The 27,055-nt window shown below is 42.9% G+C and overlaps 4 protein-coding genes across 6 annotated transcripts; all 4 read left to right on the top strand.

Moving 5' to 3' along the window:
• Positions 1-463: 463 nt before the first annotated feature.
• On the top strand, positions 464-2,471 carry jun (Jun proto-oncogene, AP-1 transcription factor subunit). The gene has a single exon (XM_053431375.1). It carries the CDS (start codon positions 760-762, stop codon positions 1,735-1,737), a length of 978 nt encoding a protein of 325 aa, XP_053287350.1. The 5' UTR covers positions 464-759; the 3' UTR covers positions 1,738-2,471.
• Positions 2,472-5,025: 2,554 nt separating this feature from the next.
• caiap (CARD- and ANK-containing Inflammasome Adaptor Protein) lies at positions 5,026-8,424 on the top strand. Its single transcript, XM_053431376.1, has 4 exons — positions 5,026-6,205; positions 6,335-6,518; positions 7,126-7,348; positions 7,675-8,424. The coding sequence occupies exons 1-4, from the start codon at positions 5,026-5,028 to the stop codon at positions 8,422-8,424; spliced, it is 2,337 nt and encodes a 778-aa protein (XP_053287351.1).
• Positions 8,425-11,008: 2,584 nt separating this feature from the next.
• si:dkey-86e18.1 (uncharacterized protein LOC557342 homolog) lies at positions 11,009-15,050 on the top strand. 3 transcript variants are annotated; one of them, XM_053431371.1, is made up of 5 exons: positions 11,016-11,164; positions 12,897-12,937; positions 13,036-13,110; positions 13,204-13,408; positions 13,945-15,044. In XM_053431371.1, exons 1-5 carry the CDS (start codon positions 11,098-11,100, stop codon positions 14,517-14,519), a joined length of 963 nt encoding a protein of 320 aa, XP_053287346.1. In that variant the 5' UTR covers positions 11,016-11,097; the 3' UTR covers positions 14,520-15,044. The 3 variants fall into 3 exon arrangements, with proteins under 3 accessions (XP_053287345.1, XP_053287347.1, XP_053287346.1); XM_053431370.1 differs by lacking the exon at positions 12,897-12,937 and having other exon boundaries at positions 11,009-11,164; positions 12,986-13,110; positions 13,945-15,050; XM_053431372.1 differs by lacking the exon at positions 12,897-12,937 and having other exon boundaries at positions 11,015-11,164; positions 12,986-13,110; positions 13,204-13,449; positions 13,945-14,077.
• A 110-nt stretch (positions 15,051-15,160) lies between these two features.
• Positions 15,161-18,224, top strand: faslg (Fas ligand (TNF superfamily, member 6)). The gene is made up of 4 exons (XM_053431373.1): positions 15,161-16,761; positions 17,304-17,346; positions 17,445-17,507; positions 17,596-18,224. Exons 1-4 carry the CDS (start codon positions 16,483-16,485, stop codon positions 18,012-18,014), a joined length of 804 nt encoding a protein of 267 aa, XP_053287348.1. The 5' UTR covers positions 15,161-16,482; the 3' UTR covers positions 18,015-18,224.
• Positions 18,225-27,055: the final 8,831 nt, after the last annotated feature.

Below are 27,055 nucleotides of genomic sequence, written 5' to 3' on the forward strand. Positions count from 1 at the left end.
AGAATAGAATTCAATCAAATGTGATATTATTTTATATTATTGTTTCATGACTGTTATAAACCTGTTATTTACATTAGTATTTAGAATATAATTGAAAATCATGTAACAATACTTGATGTGTAGTGTGGTGAATAAAAAATAAATGACTGAAAGTAGAGAGAGCCGGATTTATCCACAACACAAACCGAGCTCTACAACACTGAGCTGTGAACACAACCGTGACTATCCCGCCACTGACAGCAGAGCGGGGAAGCAGAGATTCAAAAACAATACGTCATCCCACGAGGCACCGCCCCTACGCTCTCGCGATCCAGCATTACCTCATCCCACAATCCACCGCGAGATTAGGACTCTTCTGGGTGGTCTTCCAGGCCAGTGGGGCGGGGCTTTACCACCGAGACACGCCCCCCAGCCAATGGGAGAACCCCGTCATGACATCATGGCTATTTTTAGAGAGGCAGCGGCAGCAGATAAGGTTTGGATCCACGCTGCTCAGATCAGAGTGTACACACGAGAGTCAGAGCGCTTTTCATTCACACCGGTGCGGACACAGCTCTGTGACCAGCGGCGGCTCTAAGAAGTAAGTCCTGCTCCCTGTCAGCCCAGTGCGCGCTCACTGCGGAGGCTTTTACGCACAGAGAGGACGTTTGGAAACCAGTCTCCTTCACCTGCTTTAAACCAAGGAGACGAGCAGAGGGACGGAGAGGTTTTTTTGTAGAAGACTTTTATAGCAGCACTGGTTTTGGGGGTTTCTCTTCTATGTATACCAAGATGGAAACTACTTTCTATGACGACTCACTCATCGCTTTCTCCCAGCACGACAGCGCCGGCTACGGATACGGCAACCCCAAAGCGCTGAAGCACAGCATGACCCTGAACCTCTTGGACCCGACGGGCAGCCTGAAGCCGCACCTCCGCGCCAAAGCCAGCGAGCTTCTCACCTCCCCGGACGTGGGCTTGCTGAAGCTGGGCTCGCCGGAGCTGGAGCGACTCATCATCCAGTCCAGCAACGGGCTCATCACCACCACCCCGACCCCGACCCAGTTCATATGCCCAAAGAACGTCACTGACGAGCAGGAAGGCTTCGCGGAGGGGTTCGTCCGAGCCCTGGCCGAGCTGCACCACCAGCACATGCCGGCTCCGGGCAGCGTGAGCGTCACCTCAGCCCCGCAGACCAGTGTCAACAGTGCGCTGCCGCCCGTCTCCTCTGTGGCCGGTGCCCCCGTGTACAGCAGCAACGCCACCATGCGCTCCGACTCGCCGGTCTATGAGGACTTGAACACTTTCCACCCCGCCATCAGCACTGTCTCGGCTCCGAGCTACACCACCTCAGCCCCGACTATGTCCTTCCCCTCTGCCCCGCCCCAGCTCCCGATCTACGGCCAGACCAGCTCTCTGCTTCGGCTCACAGCTCTCAAAGAGGAGCCCCAAACCGTGCCCGAGATGCCCGGGGACACCCCTCCACTCTCCCCGATCGACATGGAGAACCAGGAGCGCATCAAGGCCGAGAGGAAGAGGATGAGGAACCGCGTCGCTGCCTCCAAGTGCCGCAAGAGGAAGCTGGAGCGGATCTCGAGGCTGGAGGACAAAGTTAAGAACCTGAAGTCCCAGAACTCGGAGCTGGCGTCCACCGCCAACACGCTGCGGGAGCAGGTGGCCCAGCTGAAGCAGAAGGTGATGAACCACGTCAACAGCGGCTGCCAGCTCATGTTGACGCAGCAGCTCCAGACCTTCTGAGGGGCGGTCGGCAGCGGCGGAGAGAGCAAAGACTGTAGTTGAACGAATCGGACGCTTCCTGTGATAGTGAGTGGCTGTGTCTCCCGAGGTCGTGACGGGATTCGGGTTGACCGGCACCGGCGGGATCTGTGGGCCGCACTGAAAGTTCCCCGAGCGCACCGCGCTGCCGGGGGGCGCGTCCCAGAGAGGAGCTCGGGACAGTAACAGTGGCCATGAACCAGAGGGGGCATGGCAACAAGCAAGATACCTTTCTGTTTCTGTTCCGTGCTGCTTTCACAGAACTGGACTGGACTGACCTTTTCTTGATTTACACCCAGCTCTGCATGGACCTTCTCATGAATACCAAAGGAGAGATTCAGTATTAGAGGAAATAAGAACCTGCAATAGAGACGTTTCTTGCTGTAGCCACAATGGCCTCACACATGGGCGTGTTGGCCAACTCTAAACGGCTGAAGAGTCGGAACTAAAGCTGCCTGACTTCTGAGTTACATTACAATGTACTTCGTTTTCTTTATTGTAAGAATTTAAATTGGAAAAGCTTCAAGATGTACTTGTTTTTTCTGAAATTGTTTAATGGGGTTTCACTCATTGTTATATGTATATAAGATCAACTTGGAGTACTTATATTTACCATTTGTAATAAGAATACTGTATAATTTTTTATGTTTTGTTTCCTGAGCACTTCAGAAACTAATCAATATTTAAGAAAATAAAGCAGATGAAATGAAACAAAACTGCCTCTGTGTTCTTGTAAGTGTGTGACAGTAAAAAAGTGGGTGTGCCATGTCAGGAGCTCAAACAATAAAACATGTTGCAACATGTTGCAAGAGCTTCTAGGTCCTGATACATCAAGGTAAATTCCATTAGTGCTGGTATGGATCCAGGTTAAGTGATTGTGTTACAGCTGACAGACCAGCAATGGCCAATTCTGCAAATTAGGTCATAGAGCTTAATTTCTCCACTTTATAATCCCAACACACACAGGTCTGCCTGAAGAGTATGACTATGACACAAACCTCATGTGCCCTCAGGTGTTATCACTATAAGACGTCATATTATCCCATTTTAAAACTCAATCTCAGTCTCAATATCATTCAACAAAGTTTATGAAAGTGATACATTTTATTTGGTGGCATCTGAGGTAATCTTGATTTTTAAATCCGAGGAGGATCACAGGTCATCCTCTGTGTTATTGCACCACTCGGTTATTCAATATTACTTCCTGTCCTGTTGTGAATAAAGAAATCCCCTGCATGGGAACACACACTGTTGAAACGTAAACACAAATAGGTAATGAGGCAGAACTGCATCACAGATGATCAGATATAAGACACATTACTGAGTTTTAACTCAATACAATTCTTAAGTACCACTGTGCGTCTCTTAGAGGGTATATTATATTTGTGTATAATTATACAACATTACATATAGTGCACTTTCAATGAGTTTGATGCCAGCTGCTAAAAATATGATATGAACAATTATCCAGATGTAAACAAAAGGACAGTAAAGTAAAATAATACACTTTCAATACATCACTGACAGGACATAAAGGATAGATAGACTACTAAATGATTATTTTCTGATGCTGATAAAGCTGATGAAGGTTTTAAACATTTTAGAGATTGAGATATTTTCATCAGAATTTAAATTTAAGAAGCAGAGTGGGGAGATTTAAAACAAACACAACACAAATATGTATATTACGACTAAATAGCCCCTTTTAAAACCACCAGACACTATAGGCCCAGTGTAAAGTACTGCATAGACAGCAGGTAAATTCAACAGGTTAAAACTCCAGGTTTAAACATTCCAACTTCTGTCACTATTGTGTAATGTTTATAATGAAACACTAGAGGACGACACAGACTAAGTCACAGGACAGATTCAACGGACTGATGTCCCGTGTAAAATCTACATCAAGCTACTGCAGCTCGTTTTGAATCATCAGTAGAGATGAGACACAAAGAACTAACGTGAGTCAGATAGTTGATATTCTCTGTTTTAGTAGCTTTAATATTATATTTCTTTCTTCCTTTTCTTTTCCTGTCTTTTCCTTTTCTTAAAAACCCCAATGCAAAACTTGCGGCCATTTCAACTTATTTTCCCATTTTTCTATTCCAAAAAATAAATGTAACGACAGTAGGCTAATTTAATAACCAGTTATAACAATAACATAACTAATCAGTTATAACAGTTCATGTTCTGGAAGCATGATATTTATATAAAAGTGGTCAGGGTTAGGGTTAGTAATTTTAAATGTTTCATTAAAAGGCTAATTCTGATTGTCACTACGTCTGCTCTAATCTGCTCCAGTTTCTCAAACATGGGGTAACGTGACATCATCCGGAAAACGGTGCCCTTCCTGACCATATAAGGACAGGCTACACTCGGACTATCTACGTCACGATGAAGGGGGCGTGTATTACGGGAAGTGAATCGACTCAGTAATCTCTGCATAATAAGTGGTTCTGAGGAGCCTGGATTTACTTCAATAGGGCCAAACAACGTGCAAATCACAACTTCAGACCTGTTTTATGTTCAAATCGAACAATAATTTAATAAACTTAATACAGAGGGAGTCAAATAAAATAAAATGAAGACAATAGACACTATAAATAGACGAAGGGAGGGTTAAATAAAAAAATAAAGAGTGTGGCATATTTGACACAAAAGTTACTTAAGTGGCAGATATTCAGTGTAAAAAGTGCACACGTCTAGGAATTAATTACTAGATAATTTGATATCGCACACATTTTTGGAACACAGGTTATGTGACACATAGACTGAGCAGAATGGGGTTACCCATGGAGTGCATCACTTCTGCACCCACACATCTTATGTCAGTCATGCATATGTGTGCATGTCAGTCATGCACACATATCCCCTCTCTCTCTCTCTCTCTCTCTCTCTCTCTCTCTCTCTCTCTCTCTCTCTCTCTCTCTCTCTCTCTCTCTCTCTCTCAAACACAAACAGCTCACCATGACGACCAGCTTCTGACAGTGTAAAACCAGGCCAAAGCTCCTCTAAGTCCACTTTGTATGTTAAAAAAGATTTTCATATCTCCACATGGGATCTCAGAGGCCGTACTACAAGTTTGTCACATGTAATCTCACAAATTGCAGGTTTAGTGGGACATATCTTCAGTGAATGGCTTTTGTCTGAGTTGCTAGGATCAGGTGTTTCACTTAGCAATAAGGTATCAAACACATACTCGCACACAAACACACACAGCAGCCGGAACCACAGGGTTCTGGATTCTTACTTCACATTCTTAGGTTATTTATAATGTTAAACATGCTCAAGGGTTTTGATGCTCAAGTAGCATCGAACCATATCAACCCTTATGCTGTGGATGTGATCCGGGCAAAGAGAAAGGATCTGGTTTATGGGATCTCACATACCGAGGATCTACTGGATCTACTCGTCACAGAGGGGCTCATAACAGAGGCTAAGAGATCCATCGTTCTGACCATCAGGACTCGGAAGGAACAGAACTCCAGGGTCCTGGACATCCTGGAGGCCAGAGGTGAGAGGGCATGTAGGAAGTTTGTCCATCCCTGTCTCATGCTGGCAGAGCCCGACCTTTATCAGCAAATCAGGGCCTACGTGGGGAGCGTGAGCGAACATATTAGAGACACAAGGAGACAGCTGATTGGATATTTGCTGGAGAAGGAAAAGGAGGGAATGGCAGGTAAAGTCACTATGACTAATAAGAAGAAGAATCGTGGTTTACTTGCCTCGGAGAAATCTAAAAGATTTAGCCCTGAGATGGAAGACAGCAGTACTGTGCCCCTTGAAAAACTAGAGGATAAAGCAGCACCAGATAAACCAGAAAACCTTGTTCACATGATCGCTGCAGACGGTGAGCTGGTACGCCTGGAAGAGCTGTTAAAGGACACTGATATGAACTCTGTTAATTCTTCCAATGAGACTCTATTACATGTAGCTGCGAAACACGGGCACCTTTCCATCACTGAGCTCTTGATCCGTGAAGGAGCCAGATTGGACCTGCAGGATAATCATGGTCACACAGCTCTTCACAGCGCAGCCAGCAGGGGTCACAACAAGATAGTCAGGGCCCTGCTAAAAGCCGGGGCCCCCATCTACTCTTTGGATCTCCATGATAAAACCCCCCTTCACTTGGCAGCAGAGAAAGAGCATGGGGATGTTGTGACGGTGCTGGTGAAGGAGGAGGAGTCCAGACAGACCGAGAGCCACACGCAGGACATGTTTCTCCACATGGCGGCCATTCAAGACAACTGGAGGCTGGCGGAGCTGCTGCTGCAGCGCGGGGCCGCAGTCGAGGCCAGAAACAACCAGGGGAAAACACCTCTGTTTTGTGCAGTTGCCAGGAGCAATGAGAAAACGGTGACTGTGCTTCTGAATGCAGGAGCTGAAGTTGACGACAATGTTATAAATGAAGCCATTGAACACAATCAGGAATCAGTTATACACCTGCTGCTCTGTGAGTTTTTTCTCTCCCAAAGAATTAAACACAGGAATCTTGAATTTTTGCAACATCAGCATGAATTCCTTTCTGAGTTGTACATTATGAAGAGCAAACATGTAAGTTCACAAAATGTTTTGTTCACAGCTAATAACAGAGGAGCTCTGAGTGAAGAAGTGCTGGTCTCGGCTCTCTTCTCCGCTGTTACACAGGACCAGCATGGAACAGTGACTGCTCTGATTGACAGCGGAGCAGATGTAAACATGTGTGACACACAGGGATACACTCCTCTCCTGCTGGCTGCTGAGCTGGGACACTGTGAAGTCTTCAGGTAACTGTCTCCAACCACGATTCACATGGCATGACTCCCCTACTCATTCAACTGCAGGAATATAAGAGAGACGATTCTATTAGGGAGTAAGAAATCGTTGCTAATGATTCCTATGATGTCATTATGAAAATCTAATGAAAGCAAAATTTAATAGAGAAAGGCAAACTTTATTATAAAAATAAATCGCAAATACAACCAAATATATAGAACTTGAATTTAAAAAATAATGTTTTATGAAAATGTCAACATATGACCATATCTTTCACAAGTTATCATGCTGGTGCAATAAGGACCGCCAAACAGAAAATTAGAGTTGGTTCCTGCTGTATCTCTGAACTGACTCCCGGAGATTGAGCTGCATTGTACCAGCTGAAATGGTGATATTTATTATTCTGCTTAGTTTGGATCCTTCTTTAGTTCTTTAATGACATTTGTGTCCACTTCACATTGTTAATATTGTTACTGATTATCTACTGTATGTTCTTGTATCTCCATTTCACTTTGTAGAGTATGGTTTTGTTGGACAGTACACATGAGCTGCTTGCTTGGTTGCTAATTAAACAATTGTCTTTGATTATAAAAAGTATCTTAATTTTTTTTATTTCAGAGTGCTACTAGCAAAACAGGCCAAAATCAATGCTGCTTTATGCGACGGCTCGTCAGCCTTGCACCTGGCTGTTCAAAGTGGCAGTGTGCCCATAGTTCAGACATTGCTGGAAAAGGGAATGGACCCCAACATTACTGGACCCCACGACCAACACCCTCTGCACCTGGCAGCTCTGTCTGATCGATCAGACTTGGTGGCTCTCTTGATCAAAGCTGGATCACAGGTAAAAGGCCCACTAGAGCGCATGCCTCCGCCATGACACCACGATTACATTCACTAGACCCAGAGTTTTATTTGGCTCTGCACCACATTTCCCCTTAAAATGTGTGATTTAGATTTCCTCAAGATCCATGAATTATTCTCTGAGAAATAAAGGAAATGTCTAAAAACGTCCTGTCTCATAATGTCAAAGAGCTTCATTTGCATGTTTTGTGTGACTGATAATCAGTCCAGTAGTTTTGGAGTAATCCTGCTCACAGACAAACAAACACACCTACCCTCTGTTTATATTGACAGCATGTTTTGGCGGCCTGTGTGTTATTTCTTCAGGTAAATGCAGTATCCCATGACGGACTGACTGCTCTTCATTTAGCCGGTCAGCAGGGCCATGCAGACACAGTGATCCAGCTTCTTCAGAATAAGGCAGATCCAGAAGTGAGAGATAAGCTGGGCAGGACCGCCCTGCACTGGGCAGCCTCTTCCCCAGCAGAGTGCAGGGTGGTGGACTTGATGTTGTCAGCCACAGCCAACACAAGCACCACTGACAACGAGAAGAAAACGTCCCTCCACCTGGCTGCTATGGAGGGAAGGTTGAACGCTGTCGTTTCACTGTTGCACCACAAGGCAAATGGAGGAGCTAAAGACATGGATGGCTCCACGCCTCTGCACTACGCAGCGGCTGGTGGTCAAACCAGTGTGGTTTCAGCTCTTCTACAGTCACTGGGCAACAAGGGGATAGAGGAGAGGAATGCATGGAGGAGAACACCGCTTCATGCGGCAGCCGAGAAAGGCCACGACAGTGTGGCAGTGCTGCTGCTGGAGGCCGGAGCAAAGATCAATGCCACAGATCAAAGCAAAGACACTCCTCTGCACTGTGCTGTCCGAGGTGGACACCAGGAGGTGGTGAAGAGGCTTGTAAACTGGGGCCAAGCCGCACACAGCAGGGGATGGAAGAAGGTGAATCTACAGGCTCAAAATAAAGTGAGGAAGACGCCGCTGCAGGTGGCAGAGAGTGGAGACACACCGGAACATGAGAGCATTGCAACTTTACTCAAAAGAAAGATGTTTCTCATCAAGTAGAGGGAGAAAGGAAATAAGAAAGAGACTGACGGGAACAGAGAGATTATTTTAGCACTATTGATATAACCTTTGATAGATCGAATAAACTCTGTCCGACAAAAATGCCTAACATCAGCAGGTAGATTTAGAACAGGCAGAAACATAGTTTGAAGCTACTATATAGTAATGAAACCCTCATTCCTCATGTCCAGATTTATTTGTTTTACTCAAGTGCTCTCATCTTTTTTAACCAAATAAAGTCCCAGTTCTGAAAGTGATCTCTATGAAATGCTTCAATGAGGAAACGTTTGATATCAAATCACATAGAAAGATGAAATTCAAGTAGGCCATTTTAAATCTAATCTCAAACCCTTTTGGTGTACGCTGAAATATCTCAACAACTATTGCTCGATTGCCATGTCACTGGAAGAATGTAAATCCTCCAGATGGGGAAATTGTGTCATCATTACGTCAGATTTCACTATGTCTAATACATCCTTAACTTCTCTGTGTTTAGTGCTTATGAGTAGTTATTTAGTTGTAATTAGTGTTTATTGGGCCAAATCAACACCTGCTTAACATTATCATAATTGATAGCTTGCAGATGTTAGCATTTAGCAAATAGCACTGCACTACCATAATACAGTGTCTTTGTGCTGTTAACATGTCTGAGGACCCAGTGTTGAATACCTACTTTATAGTTGTGATGTTTAGTGTAACAATAATGTTTGTGATTGTAAGTGAGAGTACGCTTTTGTTGTAGGCTTTTAACACTTACTCTCTAACAGCTGTTTTATAACATTTGTAATGTTTGAATTGTTTAATTGTTTTGTTGTCTGCTGGAAAATGTAAAAGATTCATTATAGATTTCACTTATCACTTTTCAAAATATCTGCAAAGGTGCCAGTCGTGCAGGATGGCTGTGGTTGATGAAGTTAGTAGCTGGTGATGAAGACTAGATTTTCCTCCCATGTCAAAATGCCAAGTGTCTATCACCACGACCACCGGAGACTCAAGAACGTCACTGTGGAAGTTTTTTTTACACCAGTTCGTCACAATCAGCATTCTTTCAGGTTCACATTTTTTTTCTTCCACCCACATCCACCAACATCACCACCTCACATTTCCATTCTATGAATCAAACTACTTCCATCAGAAAATACCACGAACACAAAATACTGAGTGTTTTAAAAGTTAATAGGCAATTTAAGTTAAATTCAACTTTGACTAATCCTTTGATTCATTTCTTGATTCATCACATTCAGCACATACCGAGTAAGTTGTTTTCTTCAGTGGATCAAGACAAATTTAACATAAAAAGATTTATTCTGTTTCCTCATCTTAATTTTCTGTCTCTTGTTTTGTTTAACAATTTTTTTTTTAAAGAAAATACAACACAAACTCTAAAAGTGAACACTTAAAGAGAACTCGCAGAGAGCGAGTAAAACGTCTCTAGTTTCCCACGACCTATAAACAAGCCAGGGTGCCACTGTGGTGAAAACCATAGGTGACCAGATTATCACTGTGAAGCTTTTTTTCAAATACACCACTTTTCACAGATTAATAACAGAAGGACAATAGACAAGTTGCAGCTTGTTAACATTTGAACTGAAGATATTTGTTTCTCCATTAGGTGGATCAGGATGTCATGTTTTTTTGTCGTCCCATGACTGCAGATTGTGAACACAGTTGCAACATGGTGCAAAGTTCAGTGGGGAAGGAACTGTCACACTTGAGGTAGAATGTGTTCTGTGGTTGGCACATTCTGATTGGAGGAATAGACACTATGGCAACCGTTCCCATCTAACCGTAGGTATCAATATGACTTATATTTTCTGTTTAGATTTGAGAGCACCTCGCTCCATACCTTTGTATAGTAATGAGGGAAATCTTTTTTTCAGAAACTTATATTTAATATAAGCGAATAATGTAGGATTGATAGCAGATATGTAGTATGTGTAATTAAAATAAATATTTTCCAAATGACAAGGTTATTGGCTTGAAAATAATAATTGATCTTATTTAATTATGTCAGTATTCTTTATGACAAATGACATGCAGGCTACTGTCATGAAATTATGGCACGACATAAGTCAATAACAGTTCAAAGTTGAGTATTAAATCTTTGGATATCTGCTAAAATATGAAAAAATAAAGGGGAAATGTCACTATTAATTTCACTTCCTTCTTTTTCAGAAGACTTCATTTTAAAAGCATTTCCTCCAAGCCCCCCCCCCCCCCCCCCCCCCCCCCCCCCCGTGATATCGGAGGGAAAACATTATTACATGAAAACAAGTTAATAAGGTGTGGAAACAAGACAACTGCATTTGATCTCAGTTGAAGTGATGAACACTATACAAACATCTTCTGAGAGGAAATACCCTACCCTGTTGTTAAAAAAGTTATCAAAATCTTCCAAACTTGACATGCAGACAGACCAGGAGAAAAATTATTGTTTTTATCTAATATCTATAAAGAGCACGTTATTAATACCATTATGTGTCAAATTTGAAGTATACATGTATACAATAAATTAAGTTCTCTCTCTTTTTTGGACATTTATTTTTAAAATACACACTCCAGCTCAGAAGGTGGCGGCACTGCCACAACAACTTCTTTGAAATGCAAGATTAGCAGCAGACGAAGAGGAGGAGGACATGTGTCACCTGACATTGTTTATTGTGAGTGGAGACGATGGCGAGAAACGAGGAGAAGCAACAAGGGAAACTGAACAGACTGTGGCTGCAGAAGGAGAGAGAGGGTGAGCAGCAGAAGAGTGACACTGACTGAACATCTACAGAGCTGCCAACTTTTCAAAAAACCTTGGAGTGAGATTTTGTCGGGGGTGACCAACATTTTGCCGCGCACACAGCCACACACGTTGGTGGCTCAAATATCAGGGAATTGTTGGAATTTGGCGTTGTATCCATGTTGTTCGCTGCATTCTGGTGGCCTTTGGGGCCCGAAGTCGTTGATAGGAGCGGCCGACTGGAGATGGACAACATTGGTTACATTCTGTGACGCAAAGACATAGCTGAAGGTCCACCCCCAGGAAATGTTGGTTTAAGTTGTTTCCTGCATTCTAGTGGATTTTTGGGTGGTATGCTAAAGATGTGCAATACCTGAACTTCTTCTGATTCATGTTCCTCTGATCATGACTTGTAGGGCCTTCTAGCCTTGAGCTGAACATTCAACCAGAAAACTATTGTTGTGCCTCAATGACCACAATATAGCCTAATTAATAGACCTTTGTTTAAGATTTGACCAAGGTAGGTTGATTGACATTTTGATTACAATGGTTTTCAACTAATTCTGAACTGAAACCTAACCTATATTTTAAATAATTGTATTCTTAAGAGCAGTTAATGATTTATGTTCGCCTCCCACCACACTTTCCATCAGACAAAAAAGTGCAACAAATAAAGTGCTTAAACAGTAGCCTTTTTAAGCAACACAATGGACCCTCTTCCCCAAAATAAAATTTGTCTGGAGCCGCAAAACATATTTGATAACAAAGCTAATAAAGTTTTATATAAAGTTATACTATACTAAACTATGGTTTGTTGCATTTATGAAATTATCGAACAACAATAAAGAAAACTGTTGACATTTGATTGATATTTTTACCTGTTACAACAAAGGAAAAACCAAACGCTTATGAAGAGAAGAAAATACACAGGCAAGTGTCGGCCTACTTTGAAATAAATTAAACACAGACCTTTGTAGGGTTATTTGAGTCCTCCCCGTATTTGTGGAAAATGTATGAAATAAGAAGTACCCTATTTTTAAATAAATAAAAACATATAGCTGCAGCCTAATAGCTTAAAAATATATATTTTAGTTGGCGAAATATTTAAACGAAAAGTGAGAGCAGGTCAGGCTGGAGGCGGACACAGAAACTGCAGCTCGGTAGAAACCAACTGCAGCTTCTGCTCTGATCAAGACGCTGAGCTCTGATCAGCTGAGACCAGAGAAACTCTGTGTTTTCACTGTTTCCACTGAGCAGCCGGTGAGTCAGTGACCAGCTCCTTCACGTGAAGGAGCTCTGGTCTTGTGTCTCTGAGCGAGTGCGCGGGGCGGGGGGCGGAGCCTCGGGACCGGTGCGCTATCTGGGGCACACACACACACACACACACACACACACACTCGCCCGCTCCTGGTACTTCATGACGGCCTGATACGATGATGTTTTAAAAAATGATCGTGACTTAGTCAACCACCAACATTTTCGTCTCGTCTCGTCAACAAGTTAAAATAGATTTAGTCATGCGCTTCACTTCAAAGATCCAGGTTTTTTTTGGCGTGAGAAATTGGATGTGTGGCGTGAGTGCGTGTGAAAACATGCAAAAGCGTGTGTCACACGGCGGAAGCGTGAGAGTTGGCAGCTCTGCATCTAACCGATGAGCACACTTCCTGCTCTGCGGACAGCTAGCTTCAGCTGAGCCGCACTAGTGCTAACTCTCTGTCCCCCCCCCCCCCCCCCCCCCTTGCAGAAGGCCGACTCCGAGATGGTCACGAGCGCAGACCGAAGCTGGTGAGAGGAGTTCTTCACACTAAACTGTTGATCTCTTGTTCACCTCAGTTCACTTTCACCTGCAGCAGCTTGTCTCAGCCAAACCTTCTCCTCCACAGTCCACTCTCAACTCAGCCTCGTCTGTGACCAAGTGGATCCCCAGCATCAAGAAAGAAATAGAGTATTATCTGCAGGTAAGGTGACCTTCTGCAGGGGGCCGGTGGACTGGTTTACATGCATGTGGATGACTGATCTCTGCCTCTCTCCCCCTGCCTGCGCCCTCTCAGCAGTCCCAGCTGTCTCACTACCCGGAGAGGAAGATCGCTGAGTTCCAGCTGTGCATCGAGGCTCTGGAGAAAGAGTACAAGAGATTCATCACCAAACTGCGAGCGCTCGACCCTTCGTGCAAACACAAGCCGTGGACTCCTCGAGGGTACTGCAAGAGGAGAGCAGAGACAAGGGACCCTCCGGGGACAGCTCGGTGCTCCACAGGTCGGGACTCACCGCTCATATACTGCAAATATACTGTTGAGGTATAATATGATGCAGTCAACTGAGTACTCAATCAACTTAATTTCTAGGCCATATTCACGAATCACAGTTGTCTCATAGAGTCAACTGTGTCAATAGAGACCCAGTCAGGAAGCGGCTGTGAGCGTTTAAGACACGAGAGTTTTCATTATAAATGGGGCCAGCACCACATCCGAACTTTAATGTCTCACTTATAGATACTAAAATATGCAATGAGTTGTATTGACCCCTTTGACTCCATGTGATATCTGCAGGGCAACCAGAGCCTGTCTTATATTTCTAAATAGGCAAATAAAAACATATTTCACATCAATATTTGTATCATTTGTGTGCAGATATATAACTGCATCAATTTCTATTACTACTACCTGACTAATCAGCTTTGAAAATTTCCGACAGATCATCATTCATTTTGGTTGAGCAAGTCCTTTCATACACCTGTGGCTAACAGTCCTTTCAATTCTCTTTCATTTCTGTGTCGTCTCTCTGGTTTACAGTGAAAAACCCTCGACCCAGTGAGTCACATGAGGACAGCAGTCAGTGGAGTGGGGCTGAACCTGACTTGGTTAGCAGCCGGACAGGATGTCACCAAACCTCAGCCACCGAGATGGAGAGACCTCTCGGATATTCAGAGGCCAGACGTCAAACCCCTGTCCCCACCAACCCGAGGTCAGAAACCTCAGAGACAGTCTGCGCAGACCAGGACCAGCCGCTCTCCTTCGACCGCACACGGCTGGCAGTGGCCACCGCTGCGTTCAGAGGGCCGGCGGTTCAGCTCAGCTCGTCTCCAACACAGAGTCTAGCAAGGGTTCTGCAGTCAGGCCTGCCAAACCTCAGTAATTCCCTGTCAGGTCAAACATTTTCATCACAGAACAGAGACACAGAGAGAGATGTCGGGACAACAGAGGGTTTGGTTTTCGGACAGAAAGGTGCCGTCCAAGAACATATGTCAGAGTGTGAAGCAGCAGAGAGGAAACCTGAGAAATCCGAGGAGAGCACTGGTCACGTCCTGGGATTAGACTGTTACTCTTCCTCTGATGGGGAGTGTGATATCGTAGATCATCAGACATAGTACTTTATATCTGTATACATCTTGTGTCCTTTCAAGGGCTGGCAGGTAATGTGAACAGCAACATTGATGTGATAAAAGTACTTTGTAAAATAAAAAATTAAATATAATAATAATAAAGAGTTAAAAACAAAAAATTACTAGATTTTTAAAAAAAACAATTCCTACATTTTTTTCTTAAATAGGCCAAATTTTCTCAAGTATGTGAGGTGCCATGCTGTGTGTTGAGTAGAATTTAACAAACTCTTTTAAACATGAAGACGATGAATCTGAATAACTCAATTTGTGAATATACAAAAGATAGGTTTCAGTTTAGAATTAAAGCCGCACTGATCGGACCTGCTGCTTAAGAGAAAAAAAAGATGAATTTATGTCATGGGGACCACAGTTCCAGCCGACAGGGTGGGGAATGTGTGAGAAAAGCACAGTAACTAATAGAGATACTTGCTGATTCAGTGTATCTCTGGTTGTATTAACTGGAGCAGCATCTCTGAACACAATCTGGTTAGACCCCAAACGCCTTCCCTCCCACCTAACCCACCCTTTCAGCTGCTGCTGCTGCTGCTGCTGCTGCTGCTGACAGGACCATTCACGCTTTCTGCATGACACTTCTTGGAAACAGGTCGCGTTTAGAAAGCAGACCCTGTGCAGTTCATGGTTACGTTTGACGCATCAACCTTTAAGTAAAAGGTTGCTATGCACATTGCAAGTTGGGTTTCCCTCTGTTGCCGCAGATGCCTGGAAAAATGAAACTGAACAGTGCTTACTTTGCTGTTACCAAAATACACACAAAAAACTAACTTTGACACAACATACAATACTGGCTTAGCTTTCCAGTTGATAAATCATAGTGAGCTAAAGACAGCACTGCTGCAGCCTCCCTCCACTTACAGGATGTATTAAGCTCCTATCATAGGGGTCATAAAGATGCATCCTTATCCCTAATCTCATCTTTCAGAAACCACTAAAAGCAAACTAGAGAGACCAAACTGATTTGGAAACATAATTTATTCTCATGAAAACTGATTTCATAGTGGAAACTCTGCAACCACAATGTTCTTCATTGCGGTTGCATAATAAGGTCATGCTGCAACCGCAATGAAGGGTCCTATTCCTAAGAATCGACCCCAAAGTGTCAAAAAGACATCAGTTGTATTAACTTTCAAACTTACAGGAGAGAAATGTTTGTGTGTGTGTGTGTGTGTGTGTGTGTTTGTGTGTTTGTGTGTGTTGGTGTTCAGCTTTCCTGTAAGCCCATCTCTGAGAGGTATTGGTTGAGGTTAACTGAACGTGTCGCTACCTACGCTCGCTACCGGTTTTTCACAGGCACGAAAGCCCATGTAGACATTGGTGCTTTTCATGTGGCAGCAGCATCTTCCCACCAAGAAAACGCTGTGTGCTACTGAAACTGCTGCATCACTGTTTACCAACAAGTCTGTGCCTCATGAACAGGAATATCCAATGATATAATACATTTAGATTATAATGCATTTTGGCTTTGATTGAAAAGGGCATTATTTGGCCCACAAGACCTGTTGCATATAAAGTGCTGGTTAGATGACTGGGTATGATGCTGCTCAGTCTTTCCTACTGTGGAACTTTTCTGAATTCTCTCTGATGAATGCAGTGGTGCTGTGTGAAGTCAGGGTCAGGTGAGACCTGTTGCTTTCTGCTACCCTCAGTCTGAACTACAAAGCATATAAAAAAGCACAAGCTGAGATAAAGCCCAATAAAGGTTGTGGTATTCAATATATACCCTCCAACCAAGCAGCCCAGAGAAAAATCAGTTGATGCATATGTTAGTTTAGAGTTTATAAAAAGTGATGTGTTCACTGTGGTGGGAGGGCTCTGCGGGTGGTTAATGACTCAAGCTTGGTGTCTTAAAGCAGAGGTGCTCAGACAGACACCTCCTTCACGCAGAGGCGATTGATGCACACGCAGTTTGTCACTCGGCACGTCCTGCACCATGAGCTGCGACCACAGGTATCCTTTCCCACAAGTGTTCCTCGTGGATGGAGGTGGAGGTCCAGTGGATCCTGCCCAGCCTCCGAGTCTTGTGCCCTGCTGGACGTCGCCTCCTGTCCAGGAGAGGGCGAGGAGCCGTGGGAGGAGTGGGGGCTTCATGCGCGTCAGCCCCTGTCTGACTTTGGTCGTCCTGCTGCTGTTCCTGCTGGTGTTTGCAGCCCTGGGCTTTGAGGCCTATCAGATTTATAAAATGAAGACAGAACTGAGACAGATGAAACAGGTAAGGAGGTAGGGAGGAGGAGGGTTTGACATTTTCATTGTATTTCATATTCTTTTCCTGAATTAGGAACAGTACTGTGAAGGCTTAATAAGGTTATGACCTTTTGCAAATTAGGAAGAGACAAAATGCTGGACGATGACATAGTATTTCCATGTGCATAATATTATTTGTCTAATTTTAATGGGGACATATCTGCAAAAGATTCAAATATATGATTTCTCTCACTTTTACACGAAGAGAGAGAGAGAGAGAGAGACGGGGGTGTAAAGTTGGAGGGTGGAAAAAGTGGCTGGAAACTGAAACTCCGAGCTGCAAAGTTAAATAATGAATTCACCATCATTTGAAGAGTCTGCACACCTCAGCTCTGGCCTGACATTTAAACAGTGCAAACCAAGGACTTGGCCGTTCTGAATGTGGTTGCCGGTCCAGTGAGACAGGATATCCTCTCACGCTGAGAGTTTAACTCAAGAGAGGAAGAAAAAAAAAAACGCCTGTGTGTGATGTGGTCATGATATTTCTCTGTTTCTCTCATTTCGCTGCAGGGTGAACCTGTGACAGAGTCTAATATGGTTCAAAAGCAAATAGGTGAGTGCAAACACATCTGAAAACATGTGTAATAGTAACATCAAAGTGATACAGTGCAAGAAAAGGTGAAAGTGAAATTAATGTGAGGTTTGTTCAAGGTCTCTATGGACCTGAGCTGCACGACAAAGACAAAGACGACAGGCCTGCAGCACATGTGATCGGTAATATTTCTATTCAAATTGAATCCTTACTCAGATTTGTGAAAAAATCCACATTGTGTAACATCTCCCTCGTCTTCTCATTTTCCAGGGCAGATCCAGAGAGAGACATTCCATAAGACTTTGCGATGGGAACCGAAGGGGGGTCGGGCCTTCTTGTCCGGAGGAGTGACCTACCAGATTGAGGATGGCAGCCTGCGGGTCAATGAGAGCGGATTCTACCACGTCTGCTCACGGGTGGAGCTGATCTTTAAGAGCTGCTCATCCACTGCCTCGTTCGTTCACTCCGTGTTTGTGAGGAGAGTGGGACACCCGTCACCCATCACCCTGATGGAGGCCCACAGAGACGGCCTCTGCCCTCAGCAGCTGGATCACCCCTGGACCTCTGACAGTTTCCTGGCCTCTGCCCTGAAGCTGCAGAAATACGACAGAGTGTTTGTGAACGTATCGCAACCCAGATATCTCAGCCACGAACATTATGCCAACTTCTTTGGTCTCTACAAGATATGAAGGGTTTGTGCTGATGCGCTTAGTTTTTTAGTCAATGACAGAATGTAAACAGTGGAAAACAAATATTGCGCCTTTTGTAAATGTCGACACTAAGATGCTGATTTATTTGTTGCATTTTTAAAATATTTATTTGGGTGTGGATCCGACAATCGTTGAAAAAGAATTATAAGAATATTGTTTTTTAATAAATAAAGAGATTATTTAAGTTAACGTCTGAAAAGGAAGTGAAGTCTTTCTGACCAGGCCTCCAAGACCCCAATCCACCAGCAGGGGTCGCAGGCAAATAACCTTTGCGGTTCATTTACCCATGGAACTACCCACCCACCAGCCATTGGCTGCCCACCCACACACCAGCACAACTCCTGAAGAAGAACAGAACAGAAATAAATAGGCAGATATGTATGAAGAATACAATGATAAAATGAGATCATGAGATAGATGCATTGAAGTGGATAAAATCAAAGAAATAAAATGTAGTGCATGTAAAGGAAAATAATCTAAAAATGACAAAGATATATGAAGTAAATAAAGAAAATTCAGAAAGTTTGCTTTTAAAATGATCAACACTCATTTTCAGGAAAGCTGTTCCAAAGGACCTAGTGATAAAAGGATCTCTCACCGGGGCCTTCAGTTCTGACTTAAGGAATAATAAAAAGGCCAAAGGTGTAATGAACACCCACATGAGGTTTGGTCATGACCACTGGAAAGCTTTAAGATAAAAACACCAACCCAGGCTTTGTTGCTGAAAATAAACTTGATTTCCATATGTTCCACTGAGACGCTGCAGCCTGAAGCAGAGGTGAGGTTTTATTTTCAAATCTGCTTACAAAGCAGCTAAAATGTGGCTCATACACAGTTTACAGGTTCCATAAAGTCTAAGATTAAGACCACAGATCACTGTGCACTGCGCTTGCATTTCTGCGTAGCCTCTTTTTTCATATTTAACACCATCGTTGCAGAGTTCATTTTCTGAAAAACCACAGACGCTCGTTAGTTGAGTGCGAGGAGATGCACTGGCTGGGCACAGATGAGGGGATAAAATGGTTGCATGTGTTTCCTTCCTGTGTGAACATCACGAGGGTCTTGCATGTGTGCAGGTCGATTTCTGTAAAAGAAAAAAAACAGAACTTCAAATCATGCCTCGATTCTGAACTCCTTTATACTTGTGTTTGTCTCAACATGAGCTGAGGGATCCTCTTAAATATGATTCAACTTCTATTCTAGTCAGTTGTGGGTTAACCACAAATTACTCACAAACGCCAAGTGTTACTGATAAGTTACATGACACATCTCTGTCTAATTGTATTGTTTCCAATGAGCTTGTTAGTGTAACAAGTTGATTTATCAAAGATGCCGTGTGTAACTCAGCTGGTGAATCTCCTCCATTCATCTTTCTGTGTGTCTGGTGCTCACATGGGTCATTCAGCACAGGACACATCATTCAGAAGACAAGTGTAAGAAAGCAGCATTGCACAACATATATCAGCTGGTAAATGAAGTGTCTCTGTTCTGCTGCGTTTCCAGAGGCTGTGCACTTTATCTCAAGTTCACTCAACAGATCAAGACCTTCAAATATTAACAATCTGATAAAGGAACCTCAGTCTGCACAACCATTTCTCAGCCTGTGAGCATGTCTGCAATCCATAGACTGTTTTACTCATCACAGTGCTGACTGGTGTGAGTGGCACCCTGCCCCAAATCTTCCTTTTGAGCGTCAAACATTCTGCCGAATAGAAAGTGAGCTGTCTCTGGAACAAAATATATTTTTTGCCATTCATCTATTCGATCCATATTTGCGTCAAATTACACAAAGGTAATGATGCTCAGTTCTGTAAATCTCAATGGTGGAAATATGAGGGCTTTGTACAACTGCAGCTTTACACAGCTCAGGACATTTGATTTCATTTAACTTTCTATCCCTCCATCTTTACGCAGCGTTGCATTTGCTGGGCTTTGCAGAACAGATCCAAACATGAACAAGTTATTTATGATCCCCATTGCACAGAATGACATTTTTGACATGCTCTCTGATGTGTTGTATCCGAAGAACATATAGATACACATTTGATGAACTAATGCAGAGTCTATTCTAAACCTGCCTGTTCTCCTTTTACTGTGTTAATCCTCTGTACTCCAGAATTACTCTTTGTCATAAGCCCTCCTCAAACAGTTCTACAATATACTGTCACTTTTGTGCTGGATGTTGTGTGCCGAGCTTCTTATCATCAGTCTGTGGTGCAGAGTGAAGCTAGAGAACTTTGTGTTCATCCTACCTGGTTTATGAAGGTAATGAAGGTTTTAAAGCCCAATGTTTTTCATAACATGAAACTAAATTTGCGTTAATAAAGTCTACATGTAAGGTTCATATAGAAGTTTGAATGTTTTACTGAACTGGCATTATGTTTTACAGTTTTTCTCAGTTGTTAACACACAAAAAGCGAAAATTCGGCACAATTTGCACAACCTTTACTTCATGTAGCAATCACTCGACCCAATTTGGCACTACTTCACACCCCCTCATCTGCATTGGACTCTGACTTTCATTCTTTACACTCTGATGTCAATTACACATCACCTTGTTGTCAAAACACTACACACAATGTTCAGTTGTTGCACACACTTCTCGAGTAAAATCTCAAAGCATCAACCTACAACACACAAATACTCAAATCTCTAAACATTCAGGTCTGTTGAGCAATTTCACCGCATTTACACAGCCGAACAGGAGACTGAAATTGTAAATATGGTTCGTGAGAACAACTCTATCATACTCAGACAAATAAAAACTAGGATCCTGGCTGACCATGCTACATTCAGAAACGTCCAGACCGTCAGCGTCTCTACATTGGACCGTATTCTTCAGAGGACTGCCATGTGGATGAAACAAGTGTTCAGAGTCCCATTCGAACGGAACACAGGCATGAAGGAGTTACGGCGAGAGTTTGTGCTTGTAAGTACCAACATTCAGCACTGACACATGCATGTATTGTACCTGTAATCCAATATTGTTCCTTTTCTACAGTGTCTCACTGTAGCCCACTGTGTTGACCTCTCTGTGTCCATACTGTAACTCGCATTCTCATGCTGTCTGTGTCAGCGGATCCAGGAGCATGACAGAGCTCATGTGCTGTACCAGTACATCTTTATTGATGAGGTGGGATTCAACCTGGTGAAGAGGAGGTGACGGGGCAGAAACGTCATTGGCCAGCGGGACATTGTTGAGGTCCCTGGCCAGCGTGGTGGGAACATCACAATGTGTGCTGTATTGAATCACCATGGGATCTTGCACCGTCATCCCCACCTAGGGGCCTATAACGCTGCCCGTCTCCTCGTCTTCCTGGATGGCCTGCATGACCTGCTGGTACCAGCCGACCAGAGAGATGACCCACAGCGGATCGATCACGTTGTCATCCGGGACAATGTGAGCTTCTCAAGTGCGGGAGTGGTTCCAGGACCACCCACATATTTCCGTTCTATACCTTCCACCTTATTCTCCTTTCCTGAATCCTATTGAGGAATTATTTTCAGCTTGGAGGTGGAAGGTATATGAACGGAACCCACAGGACCGCGTCCCACTGCTCCAGGCCATGGAGGAGGTCTGTGGCGACGTGAGTGTCGAGGCCTGTCAGCGTTTTGTGTGTGAGGTTTTTAGTTTTCTGTGTGCAGTTTTGAGAAAGCCGTTATTGTTCTGAAAAACGTGTGTTAACGATTGTGAAAAACTGTAATTTTTGTGAGGGGGGGGGGGGGGGGTTGAGCAGGCCGGTTTACAGTTCTGTACTGTTCTCTCTGTGTGTAGCAAAATAAACCTTTTTATGCTGCATATTTGTGTGCTGTTTTATGTTTGACTATGAAAAAAGTAGGCCTACACTGAGACATTTTACAAAAGGACAAATGGCTCATTCTCCAGAGTCATTGTCATTCATATGGTGTGTTCCATTTTGATGATTGTGTTTTCAATTTTGCACTTCAGTGTGTTGAAAATGCTTGGTAGTGTGCAAGCAAATGCTTAGTTCTGTGTACTCAATGAATGGTATGTGTGTGTCATTTGAAAATATGGCTGTGTGTACCAAATGAAAACACGAGTTCCATTTTGTGAACAGTTACAGTTTTTTTCAATTGCATAAACACTAAAATCAAAAGTATAACACAATTATCAAACCTGACACTCAAGGAGCAAAAAATGGGCCCAGATCTGCACCACTATAAGCACAATGTCAGCTTCACACTTTTTGCAAAACAATACACACAGTGATCTGCAAAACACTAAACACACTTGTATACATTAAACACGGAAGTATATCAAGATGTCACTTCCTTGCAATTCCTAAGCACTGCCTGTCAAATGACCACCCCTATGGGCCAATCGGTTAAACACAGCCATCAGGTGTTCAAACACATGATTGCTTCATTGTAGACACACCAATCACGTTTAAGCACTTTAAAAATGCAGCAGCTGAGTTCACCTGTTTTCAACCAAAATGGAGCTTGTGCTCAAAAAAGAAGAAGAGTGAGGGTGAGAGGGGGAATCCACGGAGGAGGAGAAGGCTGCAGCTGCGGCATTAGTAATGATGTTGTGTGTGATGTTGCATACTGCACACATAACTTTCGTAATGTAAATGTACTGTATTCCAGACCTATGCTGAACTACACAATCTTGTCTTTCACTGTATTTCGGAGAGTTTTACAGATGGATGCTGAGGAAATCGCATGAATTCATATACATAGATGAGGCAGGGTTCATAGGACAAAATCCAGAAGGAGAGGGAGAAATATCATTGGCCACGGGGCTATAATCCATGTCCCAGGGCAACGTGGGGGTAACATCACCCTTTGTGCTGCCACTACACAGAATGGGGTCCTCCTCCGTCACGCCCATATGATCCCTTACAACACACCTCACATTCTCAAATGTTTGGACCGATTACACAACATCGTCACAGCAGTAAACCACAGGCACCAGATGCAATCCATTGTCATCTGGGACAATGTGTCATTCCACCGCTCTGCTCTGGTCCAGAACTGGTTTCAACACCATCCACAGTTTACAGTACTATACCGTCCACCACATTCTCCGTTTCTAAACCCAATCAAAGAGTTTTTCTCGGCATGGCGGTGGAGGGTTTACGATCTCCAGCCCCAGGCTCAGGTTCCCCTCATTGAAACTGTAGTGGATACAGAATGTTCTGCTTGTTTGATATTTGTCGAGCTTACAGTGTTATGCACACTCCTGTAGTAGCATGAAAACTGGGGAATGTTGACAGATTTGGGGATATGGAGAGAAATAAATAATATTTTCATGGGACTGCAGTAGTGGTCTTGTGTAATGTATGGTGAATTTATTGTATATTTGCACTTTCTCAGAGTACTTCACTTACAGTGGAATTGCTAAACGTGTTTAAGGTTAGCAACAGCAGTGTGTAACTGGCTAAAGCAGAATTAAGTAATATGAAGCGTGTGTGTTTCATATGGCAAAAAAAATATGGTTTTGATATAGTTTTTACAAGAGTGTTTAGTTTTGCAAAGGATCTGAGGTGTTCTGCTGATTGGGTGTGTGGTTGTGCTCATTGTGTTTAGTGTTTGAAACACCGGGTCCTGTTTTGAAAATCGTGCTTAAGCAATCGAAAAAAACTGTAAGAGGAAGCGATTCTGAGACTGATGGTGAAGATAAGATAAACGGTTTGTGAGATTTGTCTTCCACAGACAGACCTACAGACAGACAGACGTTTGCGTTTGCACCTGGGATTTGCTCAAGCTCCGCCCACGACCTTCAAAATCATTAGCGGGCTAGATAATTGATGGATGGATGGATGGTACCATAGATATTCAATGATTAGACGTCTTACATTTCAAGTTTTTGCAGTTGACCTTTACACCAGCAGAGGGCAATCAAATATTATATATGCTAATGGTACTCCTACAACAATGAAGGATGTAGCAGTGGGTATATATTTTCAACGTGACACAGTTATTCTTCTAAAAATATGTATTATTTTTTTACTGAAGTTTATTATCTAAATGTATAAACAGGCTCATTTGTACCACTTGATACATGTGAGTGAGAAATTATAGTTAGTCAAGGTAGATATATATGTCAAGTACATCTGGTGGCCACTTGATGGTGCTAATGACACTAAATTGTAAATTTAAAAGTCATGTCCCAGTCACGGTTATTCTTAAGATTAAGAGCTGGAAAGGTTAATATGGTTTGAAATGTTTTTTGTTGAGCATAAGCTGTTGGTCAATGTTCAGATGTTACCTAGTCAGCAGCTGCTTCTGACTTGAGCAGCAACCACACAAGTGTCAAATTTTCTATTCGATTTTCAAAGACAAAATGTTTCTCACCCTTTAAGAAAGGAGACATCAGTGAACCAAACTTAAAGTGTACAATGTGTGTTGACCTTTTTTCTATTTGTGTATTTGTATACTGGTGTCTGTATTTATACTGTGTACGTCTCACAGTCTTTTTAATGCCAGTGGCCCGAGTTATTATGTTTTCAGGTTGTCCATCTGTCCGTCTGGTCAGGGGTCAAAGGTCAAGGTCACAGTGACCTCACAAATCACATTTTTTGCCATGTGAAGGTGATATATCTGGAACGCCATGAAGGGAATCTTTCCCATTTTCCACAGACATTCACTTAGACTCAAGGATTAATGCAGTGTCCTGCTGAATATGATAATGATAAAGTATTGTTGGGATGATTAGGGACTAAATCAGAAAAGGATGCGTGGGATTTATGCAGGAATGGAAGTTTATATTACTTTTGTTTTGTCTTTTAGTTTTAGTTTTTTAATCTTTGATTATTAAGAAATGTACTTAGTCTTAGGTCTGGTCAGAAACCAGAAACAAGGCACTAAATCTGGCAGATGATGGAAAAGCCATCAGTGTGAATGAAAATAGCTTAAAGCCAAAACATGTAAAGAAATGGACAGACATGCAACAATGAAGAAAGCCAGGCATGTTTCTCAATTATTGTATTTATTGTAGTATATTAGGACGCTATATATATTATTTTTTTAATTAATTGGTTGGTTGGCTAATTTTTTTTCTCATCTGGGTCACTGCACGTCCACTCTTTAATCTAACTTGTGCAGAGTCTGTTGTAAACCTGCCTGTTCTCTTCTCCTGTGTTGATGCTCCGGAGCCACTTCAACATTATACCTTGTCATTAATGAGTCCTCCTCGAACACTTCTAAAATAAACTGTCACTTGTTATGGTTCTTGCACTGGACTTTGTGTGCAGAGCTTTTTGTAAAATGTCCATGGTGCAAAGTAAAGTTACAAAATGTTTTGCTTTCATCCTACCTGGTATATTTGCAATGACGATTTCAAAGTCAAATGTTTTTCATAAGATGAAACTGAATTTGCTTTAGAACTGTTCACTTGTCTGGCTTATACATGAGTTTGAATTATTTACTTCAGCTCTGTCATTCAGCTAAATAGGAAGAAAGTGAAGTGAAGTCAAGCTGGAGATCAGCACCTGCAACACCTGTGAGTGTTTGTGTCAGTCCGATATGCAGAAATAAAAAGAATGAGATCATCAAGATGATCCAGTTGTGATTTCAACCCACGGTTTGACCCTCAACTCAAATGAGTAAATAACAGAAATGGGAGGTTTGTTCCTATAACCCATAGCCTCCTCCCACGGGGTATGTAAATGTATTTCCTACCCTCCTGATGTCTTATCAGGCTGGGAGCTATCCTGCCTTCATGTATTTGTGGAAACCTAGATTTGCCCTTTTAGATAAACAATCTGGTCAATCTTCCACATACACGTCTGCTCATACAACATCACATCCACAAATACAGAATTTCCATTACAGTGTCATTTATAAATCCTGCCAACTTCTCATTCATTTCTTATCAAGACACCGATCTGAAACCGAGACTAACATCTTCCCAGAGAAAACGGCCCTGAGTGGCGTCCAAATGTTGCAGGGACTGTACCTTTTTCTCTCACAGTGTATCCACAACAACACTCAGGGGGTCTACCAGCATTAATCATTTTACTCAGCAGGAGAGTTCCTGGCATCATACAGTTTATATTAAACCTCTGTAAATTGCTCATAAATGCCTATAAATGTGTATGAATCTGTCCATGTTGAAGCCACAGATACTGGCAGCGAGCAGCAGCTGCGGGGGGGGATTCCCTGCACCATGTTAACGCTCTGTGAGTACTGGTAAGGGAAGGAGATGATTAACTTTGACATGGACAAACAACTTTGACAGAAGCCCACTCATGATGCAAGATAAAGCCTCTCAGCCAATGTGGAGGTGGGAGCAATAAACCCCCACCATAGCTGGGCCTGGGGGACTCCCCTGTCCATACAATGGGAAATCTGTCTCTCTCGCTCTCTGATTATCTCGTTCCTCCACATGCATGCATGCAGGCATGCACACGCAACACTTTATGATCTCCATAGAGAGGTAAGATTTATCTAGGTCTCTCACGCTCTCTTTCACTCTCTCTCTCGTCTCCAGTGCCCCTCTGACTCTGTCCTCTCTGATACATGTGCAGGTTCATAATGACTCAGCTAGAAGCAGAAACCTGTTCCACACTGCTCTCCTCTCCCCGCAGCCATCACACTTGCTGTTTTTGGGAACACAGTAGCAAAACCTGTGGGTGTGATGCCCATCTTCTCCCTGCATGAATAAAATGGAAAGTATGAGTTTACCAGAAATGTGGGTTGCAGATCATTAGATTATATAGGCAGGTTTTTTCAGTAAATAAAAGTCCAGAGTGATATATAGATACATAAAAAGCAGTTGTTTGTATAGTACAAAATCAGATCATACATCCTCTCAAGCCACTTCCCAATAATATCTAGAACTTGTACCACTTTTATACTATAAAAAAAAAACATTGGCGCACATAATATTCTCATATACGTGTAAATGTTCTGCAATAGATGCTGCTTTTTGATAGAAAACATTAAGAAGAAGTAAAATCTCTGTTTTTGTCAGATTTGTCTTTGTGACATGAGTGATCACATCAGTTTACCAAATTGTTTTGTAACCACTTTGGAGGACCTGTAACAAGATG

This window comes from Pleuronectes platessa, chromosome 9, assembly GCF_947347685.1.
Source record: "Pleuronectes platessa chromosome 9, fPlePla1.1, whole genome shotgun sequence".
Classification (NCBI taxonomy): Eukaryota; Metazoa; Chordata; class Actinopteri; order Pleuronectiformes; family Pleuronectidae; genus Pleuronectes; species Pleuronectes platessa.

Coding starts and splice junctions, on each gene's coding strand:
- caiap (XM_053431376.1), top strand. CDS start 5,026: ATGTTAAACATGCTCAAGGGTTTTGATGCTCAAGTAGCATCGAACCAT. Junction 6,519..7,125: donor GGACACTGTGAAGTCTTCAG/GTAACTGTCTCC, acceptor TTTTTATTTCAG/AGTGCTACTAGCAAAACAGG. Junction 7,349..7,674: donor TGATCAAAGCTGGATCACAG/GTAAAAGGCCCA, acceptor TTATTTCTTCAG/GTAAATGCAGTATCCCATGA.
- si:dkey-86e18.1 (XM_053431370.1), top strand. CDS start 11,098: ATGGCGAGAAACGAGGAGAAGCAACAAGGGAAACTGAACAGACTGTGG. Junction 11,165..12,985: donor GCTGCAGAAGGAGAGAGAGG/GTGAGCAGCAGA, acceptor TGTTCACCTCAG/TTCACTTTCACCTGCAGCAG. Junction 13,409..13,944: donor GACAGCTCGGTGCTCCACAG/GTCGGGACTCAC, acceptor TCTGGTTTACAG/TGAAAAACCCTCGACCCAGT.
- jun (XM_053431375.1), top strand. CDS start 760: ATGTATACCAAGATGGAAACTACTTTCTATGACGACTCACTCATCGCT.
- faslg (XM_053431373.1), top strand. CDS start 16,483: ATGAGCTGCGACCACAGGTATCCTTTCCCACAAGTGTTCCTCGTGGAT. Junction 17,347..17,444: donor TATGGTTCAAAAGCAAATAG/GTGAGTGCAAAC, acceptor GGTTTGTTCAAG/GTCTCTATGGACCTGAGCTG. Junction 17,508..17,595: donor GCCTGCAGCACATGTGATCG/GTAATATTTCTA, acceptor CTCATTTTCCAG/GGCAGATCCAGAGAGAGACA.